The sequence below is a fragment of the Nicrophorus vespilloides genome, unplaced genomic scaffold, assembly GCF_001412225.1.
Source record: "Nicrophorus vespilloides isolate i.1.1-1 unplaced genomic scaffold, Nicve_v1.0, whole genome shotgun sequence".
Taxonomy (NCBI): Eukaryota; Metazoa; Arthropoda; class Insecta; order Coleoptera; family Silphidae; genus Nicrophorus; species Nicrophorus vespilloides.
In genome coordinates, this window is record NW_017095699.1 from 187228 (window position 1) to 214953 (window position 27726).

Consider the following 27726-nt stretch of genomic DNA (forward strand, 5'->3'; position numbering starts at 1 on the left):
CGAAGTATTTCCGGCCAATAATCCCGCCGTTATTCAGAAGCTGCTTTACGATGTAGAAGTTTCGAAATTAAAACTGACGGTTTTCCTACTAATATCGCTAATTGCGCGGCTTCAATAGATGGTAACGGGGCGAAAGTTGTTAAGAGTTTTTGTTGGCCACAGGGGCATGAAGGATTCGCCATGGAAATATACGAAAGTCTGCTTTGAGCTCGGAAATACTTTCAAAGAGTTGGACTACATTAAACGATTTTATTTTCACGGAAATACAATTTTAGGTTATACGTTTCAGAATAAAAACATAATATACGTACATTTTTTGCAGCAAAAGCTTTCATGAATGTTTTGAGTATTATTTTTATATTTATTTTATTGTTATTATTTAAAAAAAAATATTCGATAATTGCGAGCATTATTATATACATTTTTTTTGTAAATAAAACAACAAATTAATATAAAAAATGATAATAATTATAAATTTGTTTGTGTGGCAGCGCTCATTTATTCCGACAACTCGTATATTCGTTAACACGAAGCTGAATGCATATTTCAGTGGTTCGCTGCATTGTTAATTCATTCACAGTATTAATACCAATATAAATATAATATAATGCATGCGATGCATTTGAACAAACGCACATCTTCTATATGAAAATTCTATTATGCTCGTCCGCCGGATAATCCCGCGTCGACAGAACTAGACAATTCCGTGTTATATTTTAATTAATTTTCATTCAACTCTCTCACTTGAATTACATTCACTCCGCTTACATATCTCTTCCTTACTCTATATAATTAAAGGTAAATACTACAGTTTGCTATAATTCGCCGTTCCTGTTTATGTAGCGTGAATATTTGTTACTTTTCAAGATAAACATGTGTGCTGTTTGCACCTGTATCGCAGTTCAAAGTTCAAAATTATGTTCTGTTTTATAAACAAATTGTTAATTCAAATTGCAAATATGAAGAAAATTAATTATTAGAAAATTAGTCTTATGATGATTCTTAATATATACAAAAATAACAATTTTCTTTATTTACAAATAATTACTATAAATAAAAAAAATCAGCTTTATTAGGAAAATTTAATCAAAATTCATATGCTGCAAAAGGCTACTAACTATAAGTCTTTCTACTCGTTATAAATACAATTTATACAATAGTTTTTTACATTTTTGATATACAAAATACAATATTTATGAGTTTCAGCTTTAGTTTTTTCGGTAAGTTCCTTAGAACCGGTATTGCTGGTGTTTTGTTTTAAGAAATGTCTGTACGTGTAAATGGTCTATCATTATTTTTTAGTATCCTTTTCCCTCCTTATTTCCTCCGGAATCTTGTTGTAATGTACAATGCTTTTCACTATTCATGATATTGGTTTCATTTTGTTCCGTGGCCATGGGCATGGTTTGAAAGCAAATTTATTTGAGTTTTTATTATTATTTTGTGGGTTATTATGTTGGTTTGTGCAGTTATTAGTGTCTTTACATTCGGTATAAATGCGTCTCAGTTACTTCCAAACACTATTTTTTTAGTTTTGTTTCTATAGTGCGTTTATGTTTTCTTTTGTTGTTTGTTGTTATTTTTCAATTAACATTATTTTTAAATTAACAAATGGATAATGTAATTAATGTCTACGTTAGGGATCGACAAAGAACAATTTAAATAAGTTTAAGCAGTTGGCACTTGCAATTTATCATCAAAAGAACCGCATGCTTCTCCGAAGCCACAGGTTGCCGACCCCTGGTCTAAAACTGAATAAATACTTATTATAATAATTAAATATTGTAGATGTTTTATTAAAAAATAGATAAAAGAGAACTTAAATGAAATAATAATGAAAATACTGAGATGTTTTCTTATACGGAAATGATTTTATTCTTTTATTTTTTGAATGAAGAGAAGAAGAAATGCGGTGGTGCAGCAAATACGAAATATATTGGTAAATTACATTTTTTTTTATCGATAACTGCAATTCCTACCAAGCGAACCTTTATAGATTCTCTAGAGATCTTTATTGCTGTCTTCACTTTATTTATACGTACATTTCTACCTCTTTGTTTTGCTTGAGGTAATTTTATGTTTCTTTCATTAGAATATTTTTATGTATTTGTTAGTATGAAAATTATTCTTTTGAAGGTTTATACTACTTTTTGATAATTTGATTTACTGCGTTAATTAATGATTCTATATATTTTGTGTAGTACTACCTCTCATAGTTTTGCTTAGATCAGTGCAAATTCACTATAGTTCGGTTTGTAAATTTCAAAACAGACTAATGATGGTGATATGGTGGTTTACTTTTGTATGTGCTTAGTTCTCGTTTAGTCCGGTTTCAAACAGTGGGGAACCGATTACTCGCATTAAGCGAGGTATTTCTATATTATATACTTATTTTCTTTCTATATGGTGGTTTACTTTTGTAAGTATTTAATTCCTCGATTAGTCCGGTTTCAAACAGTGTTGCTTAGGTCAGTGCGAATTCACTATAGTCCGGTTTGTAAATTTCAAAACAGACTAATGATTGTGATATGGTGGTTTACTTTTGTATGTACTTAGTTCTCGATTAGTCCGGTTTCAAACAGTGGGGAACCGATTACTCGCTATTTGCAAGGTATTTCTGTATTATATACCTATTTTCTTTCTATAAGGTGGTTTAATTTTGTAAGTATTTAGTTCCTCGGTTAGTCCGGTTTCATACAGTGCGGAACCGATTACCCGCTCTATGCGAAGTATTGCTGTATTCTTTACTTATTTTCAATATATTTTTTAAGATCTATACCGATAGTGGTGCTGCTTCATTAGAATATTTTTATTTACTTAGTTCTCGCTTAGTCCGGTTTCAAACAGTGGGGAATCAATTACCCGCACTAAGCAAGGTAATGCTGTATTCTATACTTATTTTCAATATATTTTTTAAGATCTATACCATAGTGGTGCTGCTTCATTAGAATATTTTTATGTACTTAGTTCTCGATTAGTCCGGTTTCAAACAGTGGGGAACCAATTTACCGTACTAAGTGAGGTATTGCTGTATTCTTTACTTATTTTCAATATATTTTTTAAGATCTATACCAATAGTGGTGCTGCTTCATTAGAATATTTTTATGAACTTAGTTCTCGATTAGTCCGGTTTCAAACAGTGGGGAATCAATTACCCGCACTAAGCAAGGTAATGCTGTATTCTATACTTATTTTCAATATATTTTTTAAGATCTATGCCGATAGTGGTGCTGTTTAAACATGATGGATTCACACAAAAAAATGATTGTCTGAAACTTATTGCCATAAAAATAACATCTCTTTCTTTATTGTAAATAATACAATAGATCACTTAAACTGGCAATTATCAATATTTATTTTGTAAATAAATAATAATATTTACTGTAATAATAAATTACCAAAATATGAACTCAATACACTAATATAATAAAAAAATTAAATTAAATTAAACTGCTACAAAGAGCTATGGAAATAATTTTTTTTCCCTTAATTTGATAAAAAGTTTATTTGCAAAATACAATTAATCTATAAAATGTTCATCAATTGTGTAATTTTTTTGTGAACTTTTAGTCTATATATTTATATATGATTATGTAAGATAAAATTGATATTAAAAGGAGAATCATAGATTTCAATAATTTGTATATCAAGGTCAAACGTATTTATTGTAGAAACTATAGTAGGTCATGTATAGGACATTTGTAACATTTACAATTTCGATGTTTTTGGTTGTAAATGAGATTGAGTTTATTTGCGTCTGTAATAATGTCGATAGGCATAAACATTTGCTTGGGGATTTGTAAATTACAGGCGCGAATTAGGTTCGAAGGCACGTCGCAGCCTGAATTCGTTGTCCAGGGGATTAATAATAGTGCGTCCCAATTTCGGGTTGGAAATATTGTGGCATGACATCGAACCGATGATGTGAATGGTCCTCTTCTCATCTAGACGTCCTCAGAAGAAACAGTATTTCGTACAAAATAAAAACCACTCACTCGTCGGCTACAGTGGTCACGTTTTCGGGATCTCCATTTATCCTGAATTTATATACAAACACACCTACATTTTCCACCGGTGAGCCGCTTTATATTTATATACCTCTGTATGCTAAAAGAACAGATTCCGCTTTATTATTATTTATGCCTTGACCAGGCTGAAGGAACGCGGCTCGAGGATTCCTGGCGCGCACATCCGACGAAGAAAAGAAAAAAGAGAAAAAGAAAGGAGCGCGCCTGTATAAGAAGGAGAAGGAGGACGAAAAAAACGTATTAAATTTGGCCTTGCTTTTCCACTTGGAAAATTTGATGTAAGAGGAAAAAAACTAAATAAACATGGCAAGAGAAAAAGAACACTAGAAAAACCAAACGGGAACGCAAAATAAATGTACGAGCCACACAAAAATTTCAACACGTTCTCTTTTCGACTTCCAAACGAGAAAATTCTCATTTGTACGCCACTTGTTTTTTTTTATTTGTTAAAGCTTCCAACAATCAATATTTTAATCCGAGTTTATACAATTTATACATACTATTCCTTTTATATAAATTCAATAAAACTATAAGCTTTAATACATTTATGCATTTTTACAATGAATAACTAAAATTAAATTCAATAATATACTACACTTTTATCAGAGCTCATTGAGTCATGAAGCGATAATACTTCGTAACAGTAATACTTCGTATAGTGCGGTTTCGATCTGCCCGGATCGAAGTCTTTGTTTAGTCTGATTTCAAACAGTCGGACGAAACCAATTATAATTATATATAAAAATATATTTACTAATGAGTTTTTCTCTTACACAAATCAATTTATAAATACAAAAACTAAACTAAAGTTTCAAAATTCACATGTATTCTAAATGCATTGTGAATAATATATTTGTTATACTTACATCAAGCGTTTCTAATAAAAATTATAAAAGTAAATCAAATAAGAAAATATATTAAACTGTTTAAAAATTGCGATTAAAAAATCGAACGAAAAGAAATTCAACCCTTGCTTAAAAATAAATCTATTAATTTCGACCAAGATTCCAGCTGTAAAATTTAAGTGCCCTAACGCGAAGGGCTGGAAACAGAAGAAGAATAGAAATAAAAGAGAGCGAAGAACGCACACGAAACGAATATACGAGCGTCACTGAAATAGCACTGTAAATTTCAGCACGTTTGTTATTTTATATTTATTTTTATGTTTTTTTCTTTTCCTTTCGACTTGAGGAATTTCCCGTATCCACATATTTTTTTTGACTGGTATTTCTTACATCTGTCTGGAGATACTTTCAATTTAGCAGGCTTGTAAATGCGCTTCATCGAAGTGACTCGCTTAAGAGATTGGATGTCTGCATATTTGATACGCATACACGCGTTTATCGAAACTATTAAGAACATTGTAGGTTTTAATGAAACGTTATATGTGTAAACGTTAACTGTAAGATAACATATAAACGTCACGTTATCAGAAAGTTTCTAAGTGGAATCTTGGTTTAATTTACGTAAAATTATTATATATGCTTATTTTGTTTATGTATTTAACTAATTTTTTGGTATTATCATTTAAAATCAAAGAAATTGATTGTTTTTTGTAATTATGTAATTTGATTAATTTTATTTATTACATTTTATGATAATATTTCAGTATATTTCGTGCAATTGATATAGGTGATATTTAGTAATTTGAAATGAATTGAATTTCTTTTTTTTTTATTTGAATGGAAAACCTTATAAGGTACTGTAATATTTCGCATAGTCCGGTATAAATAAAGACTTGAAGTAAATATAATTGTTTAGAGTATTTTTAGATTTTTTTTGCTCAATTAAAATTATGTGTGTTTTGAAATTTTCAAACCAAAGTATGTGAATCCGGATTGGTCAAAGCGAGGTATTGGGGTATTTCTAATTCAGAAATCCTTATAAAAATAGTGATGTCTTACCAGGAAAAACCGTTGTTTTAAAGGACTTAACAATATAAAAAAAGTTTGTTTTGCGGCGATTAATGAATATTCATAACATTAAAAATTTAAATGTAAAAAAAAACTTTGTTTGCTAACTTTCTATATTAAGAAAATACTTTTTCCTCCTCCTCACACTCAGCCAAGTAAACAGATTCATTTAGAATGTACATTTTATATATATATATATTAAAAATTGGCGAACGAGCGGCGAATATATTCGCCCTATCCTATCCTTATGCAAAATTGAATTCAAGGCAATAGTCAACGAATCTTAGTTATAAGCCACTTTTTCAGACAGAACCATAAATGTTTTGACGCTAGATGTGTTATCGAAATACACCACAACATAATAACCACACCACAGCAGTTTTTAAAAGTTTTTGAAAGTGCAAATTTGTAAATTCTCCGTTATTTAATGGCAATGGGTTAAATTAAAGTAAAAAATATTGTATAAACGTGTGTAACACTAAAAAAATTAATACATTTTAAAACAAAGAAAAATGTAAATTTATAATATACAACGGATGTAAAAGAAGAAATGGCAGATGGCTGTAATAAAAAAAGGGACATAATATTCTGGTCACGGTTTAATGTTGCATAATATACCCGGAAATGAGATATGATATTATATATATTTTTTTATATGGATTCAAGTCATAAAGTGCGTAAAATGTAATTAGGAAAGTAGAGAGTTTTGCTATGTTTTGCATTCGTAAAATATCTAAACCTGGGAGAAGTTCGAAAGAATTAGTATTCGCTTCATGTGCTCTCCCATTCAGAGCGAATGGGGACGAAACTGGAAGAAACGGACGATTCCGTATATATTGCAGGAAAATCCTCGATACGGTTAAAGCAGCATTTCCGGTCCTTGAAAAATTTGCGGATGAGATGGAGCTGTACCGATCCGAGGCCGTAATACGAATTAAACTGAAGTTTGCACAGTTTCATACAATTAGCGGGGATTGCCTTTGCCTTTGATAAATCCACTAAGTCAATGCCGCATTACGTTTGCTCCGAATTTTGGTTGACATCACGTTGCGATGCATTTTATGCATGGAATATCCATCAGCGTTGCTGTTATGCTTCTACTCCAGTTTTGAATTAATTGCATTTAACTTTCGAGCACTGCGTTATATTAAAGATGGAATGAAAATTATATTACTACGTAGCTTTTATTATATTAATTATCTTTAACGATTTGATGTTACAAAAAGTAATAATTCTTTACGCACGCTTTATGTAAATCGATAATACTGGTGAGGTGAAGGCTGGAAGCATGTAAATCAAAATTTCTGGTTAGATGTTCACACTTTGCGAACATGCCTATACCGAATAATGTATTATTAAAATGCATGGAAAATTCATTAGTTTTTTTTTTCATTTTTCTGATCTATCACTTTTTTCCCAAGTGTTAACAAGTATACCACAAATCCAAATCGTTCAGCAATATTCGTTATATAACATATTCACATTTTATTAATATCATTTTGTACTTAAAGAAAAAATGTATATTTTATAATATATTTAAAAATGATTGAAAAATAACGTTAATTTAACAATCAAAACATTTGTTACATAAAATATTTATTTATAAAGACAATCACAAACCAATATTATTATATAACACACAGTCTCTTAGTGATTTTAATAATGAAATATTTCAAAAACTTCAAACTAATAGAAAACTGAAAAAAAAAAGACCTAAAACAATTATTTTCCTTATTTGTCATGTAATGATAAGAAGATAATTTCGGTTTTCACAAATATATAACGTTATGATAGTTTTGAATATTTTTTTCCTTTTGTCATTTGAAATATGTCACATTTATTGCTAATACAATATATTTTTTACAGCAAATAATATTAATATTTACTTTAAATTTTAATGATGTATACAAAATGTATATTAAGATAAAATATGATCTTATATTTTAATAGTTAATTCATGTAAAAATATAAATAATATTCTTCCAACTTATATTATTGTTTCAAATTCAAGGAATGTAAACATATCATACAGAAATAATTCCCGCAAAAAGTGTACTTGTCCTACTTGGAATAGTAATGTAATTATAGGAAAAGAAAAAATATAGAAATAAATCCCAAATCCAATTGAATCCAAGAAAGTGTGGAAAAAGAGTAAATCCAGTGCGATTATTCGGCGAGAAATATATCTGGTCCAATAAAAATCGGCGAGAGAAAACTCCGAAAGTTTTCTGCAAGTTTTTCTCCTTTCCCGCTACGCTCGAATGCAATCGCAATAACAATAAGTTGTGTATCGACCGGTCCAACCTACAAAACAATCACATTATTATTATTTACAAAGATTACGATGTTAAGAAAAATTGAAAGCCATCCGCATTCTATATGCACAATTGACCTAAAGAAGTCTATTTTATGTAACAATCGTATTTGCGCGCTGTCAATACTAGGGGATTACATAAAAACTGTCTTTTCGAGATTCGGAAAATTCGTGTCTGCTTGAAAATTGTAAATATCTATGGATCTAATGGAGTGTTTGCCGAATTGTGTCAAATTCCAGATGTGCCGCGAAATATTCCGGACAAAATTGTACTCTCTATATTTGAATTGAGGGATAAGTAGTAGTTGGCGCTAAAGTTATCTAAATATGTCAGTAAGACTTTTATAATCTCAAAAGGACAGAGTTCATCAATCCAAGAATGGAGTAGAACAGAAGAACAGCGATTGTAGAAAACCTTGGCGCCGGAAGAATGTCCATCGAAATTATTAAATTTTTCGGGTGTCTAAGATCAACTGTTTATGAAGTTGAGAAAAGATATACAGTCTCAGAGGAGTCCGAGGAGGGCTCTTCTATTCCAAAATTGGTTCTTTGATAAAATTGACATATGCTTGCGATTTAGGGCTTAATTAAACAAGTTTTTGCATAAAACGGTTGTTTGTCCTGATTCTAAAGTATTTGTTCATAGGGTGTATTATATTGGGATTTTGATTTGGTCTACAGCAAAATAAATTAGGCGAGTAGGGGTGTGCCGTGTGTGCCTCCATCTTACAAAGAAAATCTTCACATGGATCCTCTAAAGATATGGATTTTCTAGATAAAAATTAAAATGGGTGAATTTTTTGCTGTTGTATTTTCTTTTTCTTATTTTTGTTGTTGTTCAGCACAAAGAAACGATTCATTAAAAGAGCTGCTTGAGAACGTTCGAGGTTGCAGGTGGGAACAGATGGCCAGAACGAAGGGAAGAAAACCTTCACCCAGTTTCGTATTAATAGCGAACACTTTCCGCGTCTACCCTTATTACAAGGCGGAAAAGTGTTTTTCCCTTTAAAGCCGTTTAATCACAGCTGCAGCGATTTTATGCTATCCGCGAAAATCATCGTCAATCCAATTAGCATTTCGAGTGAATCCGAAATCATTGCATATTCATGTTGTTTCGCATATGCGAAATCATATTAATCATATTGCATATACAACAATAAACATACACGTATACTCACTTCGTGACGCACGTCAAATATTCAGAGTTAAGCGTTTCTTTCGTTCAATTATATTTAGCTAGTCATCCAAAATCCATTTGATTTATCTCGATGGATAATTAAAAAAAACAATTTTAGTTTAAAAAAACAATATTTGCGTCTGAGAAATTCCGTTATACCGTTATATTTAATTGAGTAGATTGATAAAACAATTAAACATATTACCTTCTACTTACCCGTTTTCGAATATAGTAAATTAAAATATTATAAAAAGACTACTCGCGTTGTGTCTGATAAACTCTGCCAAGAATATTTTGCTGTTAATACTTCAACGCATTCCTCTAAAATATTGTGATATGTTTTTACAAATGGTCAGTCAGTATGAAGAATGTACAAAAGGTGGGTTGTTCCACCTTTCCAGTTATAAAAATAACTCGTGAGTTAAAAAAATGGTTAAATAAAAATAAATATCATTAAATGAATAATTAAAAAAAAATAAAATATGGGCCAAATATTCATTTTCACACATACAATTAATTTGAATAATTAATAAAACCATTTTATTTTGAAAAATTAATTAATTTGTACAAATAAATATTAGATACAGTAAAACTTTGCTACAATTAAAAAAAAAACTTGAATTATTTTCATCAATGTTTCAATGACTAAATAATTATAAAAGTGTAAAATCAGGGTTACGTTTTCTTGAATATCTAGATTTTCACGTACATTTAAATTGATTTTCCATAATGAATAATAAAACAAATATTAGAGACAAAAAAACTTTAAAATTAATAAATTAATTATAAAGCTTGAATTGATTTCATCAAATATTTAATAAGTAAATAATTTCATAAATATTAAATCTCAGTTATAAACTGGAACGCCTTGATTCTGCTTTTAACTATACTCTAATATTTTTTTCAGTCTTTCCCTCTCCCTCTCTCTCTCGTTTCGGTCGGCCGTTCTATGAAATTGTTCAGAATTACGGGATCAATTTCAGACACGTCGATTTGCCTCGCGTCTGAGGCGAATTTATATCCCAGTTTTCATTGTAATACGAAAAAAGGAAAACTCGTGGGATGGAAAATTCGCCCTAAAGTGTATCCCTTTACTTCAATCAACTTCACTACATTCACAAATACAGCAATACCTCGAATAGTCCGGATGTTTGAAAGCGGATTTATCGAGGTACTAAATACATACAAAGCATACAAAAAGACACTTGACTATATAAAGGTAGAGAAAACAACCATTTGTAACATTTATTTTTTTCAAACTAAACCATAGTAAATACGTTGAAGCGACAAAAGCGCGGAGGGCAAAAGCACGCAGTAACAAAAGCGCGCAGTAACAAAAGTAAAACAACCACGTCAAATGCTTGAATGTATTTTTAAAATACAAACCCTACCCAGCAGTTAGTAACCTAATAAACTAGAGTAAATATGGAAATTTCCATTCATATCTCCGAATTGTTTGTATGTTTTTTTTATAAATACATCCAAAACCAAACAATATCACCAAATTGTTCCACACCGACTCTAATAATTTAGATTCGAGGAGTTAGATTTTGGATGTATTTTGAAAATTCATACAAACAATTTAGTGATATAGATATATCCACTCTAGTGCATTAGGTTTAGTTTTGGATTTCTTTTAAAAATACATAGAAATTCACGTGCATTTTGTTTGCGCGCTTTTGTTACGGCGCCAGTGAATACTGTTGATAGCGGGTCTATTCGAGGTATATATGTAATTGAACATAATGCTAAAATATGTTTATCTAAAAAATATTATAAAGGCAAGTTATAATGAGAAAATATAATTAATATTGTGCATGTGCAAATTAAATAAATAATAATTATACATACAATTCGCAGTAAACATGTTTGTTTTGTGCCAATCTTCGGGAAAGTTAAATTACATTAAATAATTAACGGAAAGTTTTAAATTACACTTAACGCTTAATTAAACAACAAAGTTGCCGGACTAATGCATGTAACTTCGAGTGTAATTCAAGACAAGACTTTCGTCTCCATCGAATTCATTATCCTATTAAATTTCTGTACGTTTATTTTTTACTTTTAATGTAATTAAATCAATAGATTCTTATCTTTTATATTTCTTAATAAAACGCGAGTGACGTTCATTTTCTCTCGCTATAAATTTCCAAATCAATTTCCGAACGGGGATGCAAATTTCGATTTAATGAAATAATAAATAGTTTTTTTTTTGGCTACTTTATGCAAATCATATATATCTAAAAAGGAATTCGTATATCTTTTTTTATTATTTTTCCTTGTTAATGGAGAAATCGAAAGAAAAAGGGTATGGGCTTCGTAGTAGTAAGTTGTCTCGGAGATTCAGTGTTAGATAGCATTGAAAACGCGTAGGAGGGTAAGAAACTGGCAGTTATCCTTTTTCCAGCTACTCCTTTTTTTTTTCACTTGCTCTTTTCCGAGTGTATGGCATCTCAAAAGTTTCGGTTTAAAGTAACGAGGCGAATTATAATAACAATAGAAAATGTCCGTATCGTCGAAGCTCTGAATAAATCATGATCGATTGCGAATGTAAATATTGGTCCTTTCGACACAACAATCGAGCGCGGACGAAGGAATAACACACGACAAAAAAAATATGAATGAGTAGACGAGAAACGTGCTCGTTGCTAGAAGAAAGGACCTGAAATAATAATAATATAATTCCACGCTCTATCAATAAACCGATTCTAATCATAAACTTTCAATTCTCTTAGGATGATATTAAAGGGAATTTATTTGCGAGCGAGGGTTAAAAAAAACGACCGGTGGAGTTGGATGAAATTATCCCGTAAATTCCACCCGGCCCAGGATCAATTAGTATTGATGAAGTTGCAGAGAGAAAGAAAAAAAATATAATCCGATTTATTACGTTAAAATAAACTTCAAATTTACGTGCAAATATTATAAACCTGAATTCATTTAATTCGGATTTCCGGCTTAGGGTCAACCGTAGCTTAAGGATTATTTAATCTCAGAATGCTGAATGAAATTAAAGTTTTACTAATAAAATTTCCTGTAAATAATCGTAAAAAATGTATTGTTTTGTTGTAATTTTATTAATTGTGTCTTTGCAGAAAATTTGTAAAGTGTTAAAAAAAGGTAAAAAAAGTAGGTAATAAATTTTAGAAAAATTACCTAGAAAGTGGTTGTTATCGCGTTTTATTACAGCGCGCGGCACGTAGAGTGTTATATCCGATGTAGTTCTTGTATAAAAAATAAAGAAAATCCTGGGAAAGTTTTAATCACCGGCAATAAATTTAAGGCGAGTGCATGCATCCTCGGAGAAGTTTCTTTTGCCTTAACAGTTGTTACTGCGCATTCTGGAACTTTGCTTGAAGAATGAAATGCATAGTGGAAACTGCAGAGTAATCCAATAATTGGAGCAAGAAGATGTTGATAATTAGCAGCTCTTGGTATACAGATGTTGTCAAGATGATGATGCAATCGATTTGCCTCCGTGTAAGCAGATGCATTTAGTCCTTCGTCATCTGACAAAGGCAGACGTGCTCTTTATTTTTGGAAGTGGTGCATTTGCATGCTCGACGCTCTTGCAAAACAACAGGAGAACCAATTAACAGGATGAAGCCTAACAAGAAACCGCGATTCTGCTTTCCTCATCCAAAAGCAGCTGGGCTTATTTACGTTTTCGATGCTGTCGAATCTAATTAAATCTTGAAGATAACTTCCAACAATCGATGTAATATTAACCAGAGATACGTGCGCTGTGTAGTAGTACTACAACCGCATTACGTACGCCCTTGCGGCGCTCTTTTATGAGCAAATACCTAAATAATAGACACATCTTATTACTTAACTGTCTCAAACACCAAACCATATACGCATCGATTTAATTTCGTCTAAAACGTAATTCGTGTTGTATAAACGACGATTGGAGGAATTATCTTGATTTATTTATCGACTCAATCTAATCAATCACAGAAATTATCTTCTGCAAGCAGCAAACTTAAAGCCAATTCAATTTAAGAGCGACACGCCGTACCGCAATTAATTAAACCGTCTGTTTCTTTTTTTCATTTCCTCGCAATTAAATTCCGAAACCTGTTTTAAACTTGAATAATGGCACTTTCGAAAAACCGGGTTTCTCCTGCGTTGAATTATGTATGGTTGCAGCAAATGTCGGTTACGTTTTGATCTTCGCATCCCTTATGTAAATACGCATTTCTGTATATAGGAATTGTACATTTTATGTAGATTATTCTTCCCTTGTTTCCTTTTTCCTGTTATATTTGTTTTTTTTTTGAGGGAATTGCGTGAATCCTCGAATGGTTGGTCTTGTTGTTCATTAAGAAGTAAGTAATGACAAACGCACTGCCCGCATTTACCTTTTATATCCCTTATATCCTTTCTACGTATACATACAAAAAAAAACATTTACAGAGAGCGTAGTTAAACCGCCTCCCATTAAACACGATTATAAACTGTACGATAAATTATTTAAGAACCAAACTAAACTGAGCGTGATAATTTGATAAATACTCTTTAATAGACAAAACAAACTTTCAGTACTAAGTATTTTATTACTTATACAAAATATTCGTCTGTGTAGGCTTTTTTTCTTTAAATTATTTATAATTAAAATTTTAATTTTTACTTAATTTACTAAGAAAATAAAGCCTGCAAAGATACAATAAGAAATTTATTTTTCCTGTTTTTCATAATTGACTCCATTTGAAGGTCCTCATGAGTTCTTCTATTCGTAATATACCAGGTAGCATCAACGATCATTCTTAGACTATTCGGCTAGAATCTTTGTATGGTTTAAATATTAGATCTGCTATTAACTCCTCACTATTATATTTAGTTTTTCAAATTACTATATAAACCAGCAGTTTGTTTTGAAATTGGCGAGTTTTACCGTAATAGCCAGTAGAGTTTCCTGGAATTTTGAATTGTTCACTTTTTGCTTGAATGTAATCATTTCAGGTCAATCTTCTATCTAAAACAAAGGTCCCCAAACTTATTTGTCTACGTGCCGATTTTTCTTGTTTTTGGTAGACCCTCAGCTTTCCAAATATTGATGTCATCGAATGAATTGATTTCCAAACCTAGTTTTAAAGTCTATATGAAGGACATTTAAATATTGAATGCAGGCTGAAACGTTATCATCTTGTCAGTTCAATATTGTCAAAAGTAAAAAAAGTCAAAAATAAACCTTTTAACAGTCACTGTACTTCAGTGTGAAGTGGAGTAATCCAGGAAACTTCTTGTCAATTTCTTCATAGAACTCTGCAAATAACCTAGTATTCAACGTGTTACTCCAAATTTTGTTTTATTTGACGATTTGAAGAGATTTATGCAATCTGCCACTAAGATATTGCAACTAAATGTTGTCGATGGATGACGCAGTAAATCGCAAATACCTTGGGTATATTTTGTTTATAAAACCATGATAGCACCCAAACATGACATTACGATATGATATTGATATTATATTTGATAAACGGATCTGTTGTCCAAGTCCTTGCAAAATGCAGATCTTCATGGATTTCTTGATCCATAATAAAAATACATAGTAGTGCTTCATTACCAGATAAAGTTTATTAGTCCATTTCATTAAAGTATCAAATGTTAAGTAATAATTATTGTTTTTTTTCTATATAAATATTATTTTAATAATCCGTATATTTATATGCAAATAAATATGTAATTTTCATATTTCGACTATCAGTATATTAATTGGGTTTTATACACGAAATTTTACGTTTCAATCAGCGTTCGTTTGATTTCTGCTTAATTTGCGCGCACTAATATAGAATAATTTCCGTTTGTTTGTATTAAATTCCATTAATATTTTTTTGTTATTATTGTTGTTATTATTATTGCGAAATTTATTTTTCCGTGATTGATTGGTCCAACATGCATACAGTAATCGCAAAGCAGTTATTTCCACCGATATTTGCAATTCGCGTTAACATTTTATGGGCCGGATGCAATGCATACATGAATACAAAAGTAAAAAATGAGAGAGGGGCGGCAGAAACAAAAAAAAACTGCGGCCGCATGTGCATGCTTTTCCAATACATCAGTCGTCTCACGAATGCTTTTCAAACTGGCACATTAACCCCTTGCCTGTCGTAATTTCAAGTCGGATAATTCTTGAAACCGGGTCAAATCGAACTGCATCAGAAATGAAACAGAAATACCTCACATAACGCGGTTAAAACCGTACTAATCGAAGACATTAAAATCATTATTTATATATACAAAATATTTTTTTTTGTACTAATTACAATATATTTTCATTTTTATAACTTAAAATTTAGTTTATTTTGACATATTCAATGTAGTGAACATAATGAACATAATCTGTTAATAATGAACATAATCTTAAACTTTTCAGAAAAATAAATAAGTGTTTGTAATTTTCGTGATGATTGTTTAGTGTTGCAAGGGTTTTGTTCAAATCAGGGAGTGTCACGTGCACGGAAAGGCCCACTAGACTACATTTGATGTATGTCGCTGGAAAAGTTCGCCCTTCCTTGTTTGTCTTATCTCCTCTCTTGTCTTGGGTTCTGTAACATGCTTTTACACACTTATTCACCAAAATTGTTTGCAGGATACTTCATTATCTTTGGGCCTTCTTGTGCCATCCTCATCCCATCACTCTCACTTCTTAGTTACCAACGTTAAACATGCCTTGTTTGCTCTAAGGTATTAAGTTTCAGTATTTTCAGTTCACTTATATGACAAATGTGCTCTTTACGTATAGCTTTAATTAAATACATTTCAAGTTTAAATATAATTTGAAATTACTTACCTACATTATTTTGTACTATGAATAAAAACTATTTATTTTGATTTGGACTGATTGATATTATATACTTTATAATTAATACTGACTACCAGCAAATTTATCACATATTTAATGTAAATATAATATTTTGTAGTGTTATTTAACAAAATTACACAAAAGTGAACTTTGATTTTGGAAGATCTGCAAAATTGTCTTTATTTCTCGGATATTCACTTTAAAGTTTCAGGTATAGAAATTGAGTTAGTGTGAATGTAGTGGATGTATTTTTCAAACTGAAAATTTTAATGAGTCACCTTGTGTCAAAGCGAGGAACTGGTTTTTACATTTGGTCACTGTACAATTAGATTTTCATGAATATTTATTTTTTTCTTATGTTTTTTCAGTGGTGTCAATATCGGTGTCAGTGTGGACATTGGTGGCAATATCCTTGGAACGTTACTTCGCCATATGCAGCCCACTGAAGTCTCGCCGTTGGCAGACGCAGTTCCATGCTTATAAGATGATCTCTTGCGTGTGGATCACCAGTTTGCTATGGGGTTGCCCCCTTTTATGGACGTACGCCCTGCAGCCCACCAGACTGAAAGGTAAATAACTCATGCACTGGAGAATGGCCAAATGCACGAGAAGTGATTAGCAACCACTAAACCATAAAACACCCAATATATATGCATGCACTTGGATGTGCCGACCCCAGCCACTTCAATTGGATTTCCAGCTATTCGATTCCTTCTTTTTATCCTTACTTTTTCTTCTTTTCTATTGCCCTATGTGTGTTTGAGTGTACGACCACTTCCGGAGGTCGAGCCATTTCCGCAACCAAAAGTTCACGTCGCCACCAACACGACCTCAATTTTATTTATCGTAAATACACCAAAAGAAAAGAAAAGTAAAAGAATAATAATAAAAAAATCTGTACATCTTTTTTTCATATTTTTCTACATCAACAACAAAATGGAAGGGAGCTCGTAATTATTTCATTTTTTTCCGCACCAGAAAATCCGCGCTCGGCGTTAATTGTAAACCGAAGATCGGAAGCGGGATGGTCGGACAAAGGGAGCAAATTGCATTTCATCAGTTGGGGATTTTCAATAACATTCGCCTCGCCGGAATAAAATCGACAATAATGACGGGGGAATTTACGAAAAGCCATTAATATCAATCCGGAATATTTACTTTTCGTTGTTTCGATAATTTTCGTCCCACGCAAATATATATATATAATAATCTACTTGACGTTTTCCCTTTGAGTTGAGGGCGAGACTTGATGCGATTAAGTGGGCCATGCCATTAGCCTGAGTATTGTTGAGTTGTGTTTCTATTAGTTGGAGAGGATTCGGACCCAAATCTCATTACGCACATTCCTGCTCCCTTTTCTCAGTAATTATCTAGTTACCAGTGAAGGATTTCACAGATTTCGATTGTTTTCAGATACTTTTAGGTGTAGGGAGGAGTGGCCCAGCACTTCTAGTGAACGCGCATACAATCTGTTCCTTAGTGGCATCATGTTTCTTGTTCCTTTAGGCATGATGAGCTTATCTTATTCCCTCATCGTTAATAAGCTATGGAAAGGACTACAACGAGAGATTGATACAGTTAGACCAGGTAAGCTTCTAGTATACGAATGAGGATAATCAGCGGCTAAGCAATCAAAGTGTACCGTGGGCCCACGAGCCAATAGGATGCAAAACCCATAAGTTGTTTTTTTATATATTGACACCTGAAAACTAAAACAACAACATTTTTTCTAAGATTACAAATTCCAATTTAATTAGACCATAATAAGCCACCGACTATAATACAGAATAGAATAAATTACAATTAAACTCTATAACAAAATAAAATTCATATAAGTTTTCAGTGTTGTAAAATTTAAAGTAATAAAATACTTTTTGTAGCACTGTAAAATCTAATATTTAAAATATAGTATTTTAAAAGATTTCTACTATTGTCTATAAATTTAAGTGATTGGAATGTTATTATCGCTGAATAATAAGTAATTGCACGAAAACTTTAAATTCCCGGAAGCACACTGGCACTAGTGGATACGTGCGATAATATTGGATATCCATTGTGGAAAATCTCATCTTTTATTTATTTTTTCCTGAATCACGTACGGATTATAAAATGGAAACGTTCTATTGATCTCAAGCTCGAGTGTCATTTGATGCCGACATTGAAATTACTCTCGAGTAATTCTAATTTAATTAACAGTCTCTTTGTGGTAAATGAGAAGAGAATGCTCACGTATGACTTTCCAGTATCTCGTGGCACCATGGAAATGAAAGACCTCTGCGGAAAAAACAACAACCGAGTCCTGAACGGAGGCGGATCCTTCCGGTCAACAAAATTCCTGCAGACCAACGTGAAACTGGTGCAGGATGGTAAAAGGAACAAGAGCAGCACAAAAACCAAAGCTATAACAACGTGGATCGGTAGAAAGGTTTGATAATTATATTAATATTAGCTCTATGCAATTCGCGTCTTTGTACGTTGCAGCAGACATTAACGATTTCCATCTTCCATTTTGGGCCCTTGACACTGACTAAATTTAATGTTATAATTATAGCAGTTACGTTTTTTTCTGTCTATTATATTTCTTTTCGTAACTGCCTTTGTTCTTCAAAATCGCGTTGAGACAACGAGAAACTAAAATTAATTGCCTAAGAGCAATGCATTATTCATGGAAGGAATGCAATGCACATTCATCAGGGTCTCCAGTTTCATGTCGCGAGATGTACAAAAGACGTTTTAAATTATTTATTTTCATTCACGAAAATGGTCTGCAGCTCCCGGTAATCTTTTGCAAAGTGCATTAAAGTTTTCCTCAATATAGACGTTACACATATATTTTATGCATTGTACTATTTAAGGTGAACTTCCGGTCGAGAGCAAGAAGTTACAGCAAGTACAACAAGACCAAGACGACGCTGGTGACGCGAAGCGAAACTTTATACTCTATGCCTGTTGATCAGAGCGTCCTCACTACGCATTCTTCCGATGACGGATCAATGGAAAATACCGTTGTCTTCAAGAGATTCGCCATCAGATCCAACTACATGGATAAAAGCATCGAAGCCAAGAAGAAGGTTAACTTAAATCACTGAAAAAATGTTTATGAAAAAGGTGTAAATTCATTTGTTATATGCGTTCAGGTTATTCGAATGCTGTTCGTAATTGTCTTGGAGTTCTTCCTGTGCTGGACACCTCTACATATACTGAATACTGTTCACCTTTACGCCCCTGAAGCTCTATACAAAACTATAGGGCCGATGGGCATCTCCTTGATCCAGCTGCTGGCATACATAAACAGCTGCTGCAATCCTATTACGTACTGCTTCATGAACCGGAAATTCCGGCAAGCGTTCTACGTGATATTTTGCGCCAAAGGGTATATTTATTCTTAAATTCGTTAACCAAGTGTGTACGCGAGGATTTAATTATTGATGTCTTTCGTAGGTTCTCATTCTGCAGCAAGCGCACTCGCGAGAAGAAGACAGCTCTGATAAACAATGGAAAGATCAAGATCGTCAATAATTCAGATGTTTCGATTAACGAGTCTACAATTTATCCAGGCAGGGCCAGCACCCTTGGACGTTCCGGTAAGTTCTTTTGTTTCGCACGCATTTGCATAAAGACTGTGATTGTAGATTATCAATCTTTCATTCCTGCACTTCGTATCTTTTGTTTTCATAACAATTATATTCACTATAAAATTTAAATTACAAAATATTTTAATAATTAAATGATATTATTTTAAAATTATAGCAAATTTATAAAATGTGTTTTTTTGTTTAAATATCAATTTATAACATAAAAGAAAAATTTTAATTAATTCAATATTAAATTATATATTGGTTTACATTACTTTTCAATTGAAAATTCATATTTGAACTTATGCAGAAAGTAACGAACCCAAGAAAATAACAAAAGCGCGCAGGACAAAAGCAACCACGCCAAATACACGAGAATTTGTACGTATTTTTAAAATACATACAAAACCAAACTAAGGCACTAGAGTGAATATTATGCGTGCATTTGACGTGGTTGTTTTACTGCGAGCTTTTATTGTTGCGTTCTTTTGTTACTGCGTGTTTTTGTCTGAACCCTTTTGAAGCATTATAAACAATTAATAAATAAATACAATTTATTAGATATTATTTTTTAGATCTGCATGAAATTTAATATTTATTTTGTTTGACGGTATTGTAGATTATAACTGAAAAGTTGTCTGAAATTTGTCCCATTATTAATATTCATTTTACCTAATCTATATTCACTTACGGCTAATAAAAAACTGAAAAATATTTCAGTGAAGTCAGTAATTCATAATTGTTAAATAATAGAATTTACGATTCATTTATGTTTTGTAAAGAATAATTTTATTTGTTCATGCCTGAAATTGAAATTTAGAAGACACAAATGTGAATTTCTTATGATCGGAATATCTGTTAACTTATGCAGCTTCTGAATTAAATATTAGATTTATTTACAAGAAGGATACTTTCTTAGTAAGTTTTCTATACATAACAGACTGAAAATAGATATAATAAAACGATGTATGTTTTGTGTAGTTAAAGTGCTATCATTACAGTTAACCTGTTCGAAGAAGGTCTCAGACGCAAAAGGGTTTTTGCTGCGGCCGAGAATCGGTTTTGTACTGTAAACGCCCTATTTAGTATCGGCTTGCGAGTGCTGGGAACAACAGAAGGCCACCGTTTTTACCTCGCCCTAATCCTGTTTAAAGTTTCCTCGCATCCCCGGATAAAGATGGCTTTAAAGTGGCCTTACTCATAAAGAAAAAGAAGTAGAACCGATCAAAAAATAAAATAAACAAATAAAAATGAAATAACTTCCTCAGTAGGTGAAATCCGAAGAAAGAAATATCAACCGAAATATGTTTTATCAGTGCTGCTGCATTGTTTGTCGAGGATTCCGGTCGGTTTACTTAGGGTCAGAGTTTGATTGTATCGGAAAGACATAACTTCTTTTCATCAAGTTCCCGTTATTATGGTTCGCGTGAAGGGTCTTTGATATATCTCCACGCCCTAATAACAACCGTTTCCGGTTGCCTTCCATGATCCCTCTGATTGGCAGGAATCGTAACCACAAACCCAAAAAAACAAAAAAGATCATAAAAGAGATACATTTCTTTATTGATCAATTACGGTTTGAATTAAACGACGAAACTTTTATGTGTTTCATCTTGACTGCTGATAGACTAGACGACAACATTTTAAAGCGTGTAATAAAAGAAAAACCGTAATTCATAAATATGGAGTAAAATTATAATTTTATCGTGTGCTCATTTTTACAACTTAATTTATTTTTTTAATTTCGATTGAATTAATTCCAGTTATGTGAGAGTGCAAAGATATAGTTTTTGAGGAAACAATGGAAGTCCTTAATCGTTATTTGCATAATATTCCGAATGACTTTTCGTATAAAACGCAGCATAAATTATGATGTATTTGCATTAAAAGCAGCCGAAATTGCTTTTGAAGTGTTAGCAACATCTTCGTTTACATCCTGGGTAGATGAAAACTTCCTTCCATTGATAATTATTATTGTTTGTATACTAGTTGATGCAGTTCTTTAAAGATCAATATTCAAATATTTAATTTAGAATTTAATATTTCTAAGTTATAACTTAAATTAAAATAGATTTATAATGTTTATAATAAATTAATAATTATAATTATACATAATAAAAACGTAAATACTAAACTTCTCTAGCATCTTTTTGTTCTAGAGAAATGGGAAATTTACGAGAATCTCGTATGTATAAGAAATTAAAACAAGTATACACATTACAATGATTATAAACGTTAAATTATCTGATGTGTCATTTAGACTATAGAATATAGATTAAAATTTTGATTTTCGATTTAGTACAACAACCGAATGAATTATGTTATTTTTACTTGGGAAAACGAGAAATATAAATCTTAAGAAATTCAGGATTACAAAATTGAAATAATTGTTACATCTTTTCACAAAATGTACAATTAAATATGTTTCGCACGCAATTGTAGACAAGCAACCATTCGTTCCTTATACAAAAGAAAAGAAAACAAATATATTTATATAACGTCAAATGTTAAATGACCTGATATGTTCTTTACAATATTGAAAACAGATTCCACATTTATCAATGATTTTATTTTTTTTGTTAAAATTTCAATTATGAAATATTCCAAATAACTACCTTTTATATGCATTGGGTGGATGCGCCAGGGTTTTATATTTTTTAATCTTATTGATTATTCCATTTCACTTCTACATTTTTTCACATTTGGATATGAAAATTCATGAACTACTCAATATATTTTCTTTACAGATTTTTTTTTTGTATAATTTTTAAATTTTAGAATCAAGAAAGTTTATAGATCTTTTATGTATTTATTAAAGTAATAAATTTAACAAGTAAACTTTCGGTTAATTAAAATAATTCGAATGAAAAATGAAGGAAGATTGAAAATCCAAATATCAGCATTTTCTTAGTATTGATGGAAGGGCATAATTTGTTATATTTTTTATACTCTTAAAAACGCACTTTAGAATATTGAAAACTTATTCTATATTTGTTAATCATTGCTTTTTTTTGTTAAAACTTTGCATTTAATAGATTAGGATTATCTATTGCAATTTAGTATAGAGAGTAGAATTTTTTCATTTTTTCCCGGGAATTAGTTAGCTTTTCTCGGTAAACTGGAAATACAGATCTTAAAAAATATAGTAGTAAAAAATTGAAATAATTGTTACATCTTTTCACAAAATGTACAATTAAATTAGAATATTCAAAGTGAAAAGACTTAACATCAGAAAATTATAATTATGTTGTAATGTAAATGAGAAACGCTTATACCGTAAGCGAAATTAGAGATAAAGGCGTACCTAGTGACAATTACCAAAGATCTTGCAATCGAAATTGCGAGTATGTTTTTTTTTTCGTGAAGGCTTCAAGTGTATTTATCTGGGGCGTTTCTAATTGGGGCAATTAAATACCCTGCTAACTGGATAGAATTCTACCGCACGCATCGCCAATTATTTGCTGATGGAACGTACACACGGTTCCACGCACAGAACCAGACCCACACAAAACGTAAATCCCAAAATTAGTAGACACCAAGGAAATAAATCCGAAATAAATTGAACGAAACAAAAACCGCAGGGGATTTCGCCCACCCCACGCCGTTATTACATGTAACGTTTTTTTCTTGTTGTTACGTATTAATTTTTTTTGTTCGTATTTCGTGTACGCATTTCACAAACCATTTTTAATCAATTCGCAACGGCGCCTCGACAATCTGCGACGCGTGAGGTATGTTATATAATCTTGGAAGGAAACATTCAATTCCTTTCACTGGTCGATCGATTTTCCATCGAAGCGACCGATCACTTAGACCGGTCCGGCCGCAAACATTCATTACTTATCCCAGCAGCTTAATTTACAAGGGGAATTAATTTGCGGGAACAAAAAAATAAATATACGAAGATGACAGGCGAAATCGATGTGTGGATAAAGAAAGTAATGGAATAATTCTTGCACGTGATCTAATTAACGGCATTAATTTCGAGATTCGAATTTAGTAAACGGGACACGCAATTCTGGTTGTTTCGCAAGGCGAATGTAAAGAAGTCAACCGGTGTAAACGAGATGGAAAGATGGGTAAATAAGGCGAAGAGAACGTACAAATTCATTAAGGTTCTGAGAAAAATCATGAAATTTATTATTTGCTCGATCTCAGAGATGTGAGATATTATTTTTTTTGCTAGGTCAAATTTATCTTAGATAACTTCAAAGAATTACATAAAAGAATATTATTTGAGCATATTTTAGTTACTTTAATAAATCTCAAAAGTTTTGTAAACTTTTGTGAATAGTTTAAATTTTTTTTTGTTTAATTTCTCAACTTTAAAAAAATTAATGTTTATGCATTTCTTATATACAGAATCTATATTAAAACAATAAATTTAATAAAAATTAATTTAAATTTGGTTTGGTAAAATAATTATGGAATATTCCAAATAACTACATTTTCTATGCATTGGGTGGATACGCCGGGATTTTATATTTTTTTAGATTCATTATTCTATTTCATTAATACTATCTCTCTCATTTTCAATTGAAAATTCATGAATCAATATGTTTTTTTAAAGATTTTTTTTAAATTTTAAAAACTTGAAAGTTTATACATGTATTATGTATAGAATGTTTTATAAAACAATAAATTTAACAAAAATTTACTCACATTTGGTTAGTTAAAATAATTCGAATAAAAAATGATCGAATATTAAAATTCCAAATATCTGAGCATTTATGGATGGATGGTTATATTAGGTAAAGTAAAAAGTTTTGAGCGTTTTGTCCCATACATCGAGCTTCTTCTTGAGACCAGCCTTATGAAAATGGTTCCAAACGGTTTACTAGATAATCTTCAGTTCCTGAGCAATGGAATAAGTGCTCGTATTCCAAACCGACTCGATGATTTCCATGATTTTATCAGTATGTTCGAAGATTGGCTTACCAGAGCGTGTCTCATCTTCGACGTCCAATTGCCAGAACGGAAGCATTGGAACCAACGCTTTGCTGTTGCATTCGATACTGTATTCGGTCCATAACACACAATTTTTTAACCGCCAGCTCCGCTTTTCCGCTTGATCGTAGTGGTACTGAATAATGTATAGAATTTTCTTTTTTTTTACCTCCATTTTGGAACGCTCTAACACACAGCTGGATTCACTAAACACAAAATTGTCAAAGAACTTTTTTAAAGCGTTATGTCGCCTTTAAGTAGCAGTATAGACTGACAAGATACAATGTATACATCGTGAGATATGACTCACTAAAGCCATTTAACGAAAAACGCTCAGAACTTTTTATTTCACCTAATATGTTTTTAACAGTCTTAGAAACTCACTATTTACTATAAAATAAAATATAACTGATCATACTCATAACAAACAATCTATATTATTCTATTTTAGAACGATAGAGCAAGAAACGACAGTGCGGACTTTTATATTATAAAATATTTTCCATCATCCTCAAAACCATATACATTAGAAAGAAAATAAAATCAATTTGAATTTAACCCGCAAATACTACAGACAAATAAAAAAACACAAGTACTACATATGGGTCAACATGACCTGTTTTTTAAATATTACAGAACCAGAACAAAATGATTGAATTTTAGAATAAACACATTCTTGTCTTTTAATGAATTTAATATCATTTAAAACTACTTTTATTGCAACAAAAAGCAACTGTTACAAATAACTATTAATCATTTTCCGCCAGCAATTTACCTTTACTATCATACTTTTCTTTTTTATCTCCTTATAACAAAGTAAATTACTATTTTAAGGAGAGACTAAAAAGTTATTATAAATACAACGCAAATTGCATATTCTGCTAAATGAAGTCTACTATAAATAGGTTTTCTATTTTCATTCGAACGTCAAATTAAATTGTAAAATGAGTTTTCCTTTCTCTATGTTTTTCCCCTCTTTCTCATTATATATATACATTTCCGAACTGGCACATTCTTAATTAGAAATCGATACTAAAGCTATAAATCTTTTACAAATTAATTATAACGCTTATAATTTGAAATTGTTGTATTTCTTATCGATTTTTTTTAAATTTCAAATTTATAAACTTTTTTAATCATAATTTGAAATACATAAGAATTGATTGATTATATGAAACAAAAAAAAAAAGATATTTTATTCAAATCATTGTGGTAATCTATAGTGATATTGAATCTTTGTATATAAAAGTGTATGAGTATTGTTTTATATATTTGAGGTAATATGAAATTTGCTTATATTGTTTGTGTGGGAATATCTTGGAAACGTTTTATTTTCTTTGAGGGGGAAATCTGTATGATATTTGGTATACAGAACATCTGTGCCGTGGATTTATATTTGATTCATTTTTAATTGCGTGCATTTGGGTTCCTTGCAATTCCAATTAGTATTTTCTTAAAAACTAATGTACAGAGAAGTTTGAACGAGTTACTTAAATAATTTAAATATTTTACATTATGTAAATAATTATCAACCTTTTTTATTCTTTGATATTATTTGAATTAATTTATAATCTCTATTATATGTAACTTATTAATAATAAATAAAATGCATTGTACAATAAAATATAAAAAGCTATTGAAATTTAATATTATATAATAATATTTATTACAACAGTCAAAAGTAAATAATAATCAAAAATAAATATTATTTTAATAACTTTATGTAAATTTTTTATTGTTTCATCATTTTATGTACAAGTCGGTAAGGAATTTGCCGGGTGGAAGTAGGGCGCCACTGTATCATTCCCTTTTTACATGTAGAGTAGGCACTGGTGATATGGGGAAATACAAATAAATACACACAAAATTGGGAGAGAACAAACAAAGCTGAAGAAAATCATGTTTGGCAATCACTGGGATACATTAATACAAACACAAAAGTGAGTTATAGATCACAAATTAAAAACATACAAAATTGTCTTAAAACCGCATATGAGTGGAGACTTACACATATGAAACAAGAAACAAACAAAAAACTTCACAAACGAGAAAAGCTGGACGGATGCACTAAATAATTGCATAATTACGAAGGGGGTCAAAATATACAACAGCTTCCCAAATGAAATAAAAAAGAGGCAAGAACTAGATTATTTAGAACCAAATTGAAAACATTTTTTAAAAAGAAAAAAAGTAAAAGACTCCAAGCAGCACATTCTTAGACACAACTTAGACATTCTTAGCAGGACAACTTTTACGATTTAGTTGAAATATTTCAATTACTCAATTATCTACAATGATCAATAAATAAATAAATATATTTAGATTAGTAATTAATCATTAAAAGTATGTCATCATATATTTTAGGTATTCAGTGATCATTTAACAGATGTACAATACAACAATACCTCGAATAGCGCGGTTTTGATCAGTCCAGATTTATTATAATACGGTTTGAAAGTTTGATCTCAGGCTCTTCCGCCTAAATTGTTACTTTTACACTTGAACAGTTTTGTTCTTTATAAAGGGTATCCCAAAATGAACTGATATTTTTTTTTAATAAAACACATTTTTTATTTGAAAATATTTTGCTGTGTTAGAAAGTAGAGACATGGAGTTTATGTGTGATACAAAACATCTGAATGTTCACTCTTGATGATTTTTTCCATAACATTTTTACATAGTTGTTGGAAAATGGCTGCAATGTTGTGTCAAATTTCATTTTTGAGTATTTTCTTGTTGTACTCTTTATGTAATCTCAAAGAAAAAAGTCTAACGGTGTCAAGTCACATTACCCTGGCGGTCAATTCAATTCACATCACATCATTATAAATTAATTTTTACAATTCTTCCATCTTGGACTTGGATGTTTACTAATGACAACAAATACAAGTTTCTACTTTGGTTTTATCGAGAATAAAATTTGGTGGCAAATTTAAAATATCAGTTCTTTTTGGGACACTA

At 31.0% G+C, this 27726-nt stretch overlaps 1 protein-coding gene across 1 annotated transcript in view; it reads left to right on the top strand.

The window, feature by feature from the left end:
* The window catches only part of LOC108560283 (cholecystokinin receptor-like), a 108808-nt gene that overhangs the window by 78847 nt on the left and 2235 nt on the right, over positions 1 to 27726 (top strand). Inside the window, exons 4-9 of the mRNA XM_017917761.1 lie at positions 16612 to 16812; positions 17657 to 17830; positions 18487 to 18668; positions 19099 to 19314; positions 19381 to 19616; positions 19685 to 19827. Coding sequence (XP_017773250.1) covers positions 16612 to 16812; positions 17657 to 17830; positions 18487 to 18668; positions 19099 to 19314; positions 19381 to 19616; positions 19685 to 19827 — 1152 coding nt within the window. The remainder of the gene's footprint in view (positions 1 to 16611; positions 16813 to 17656; positions 17831 to 18486; positions 18669 to 19098; positions 19315 to 19380; positions 19617 to 19684; positions 19828 to 27726) is intronic.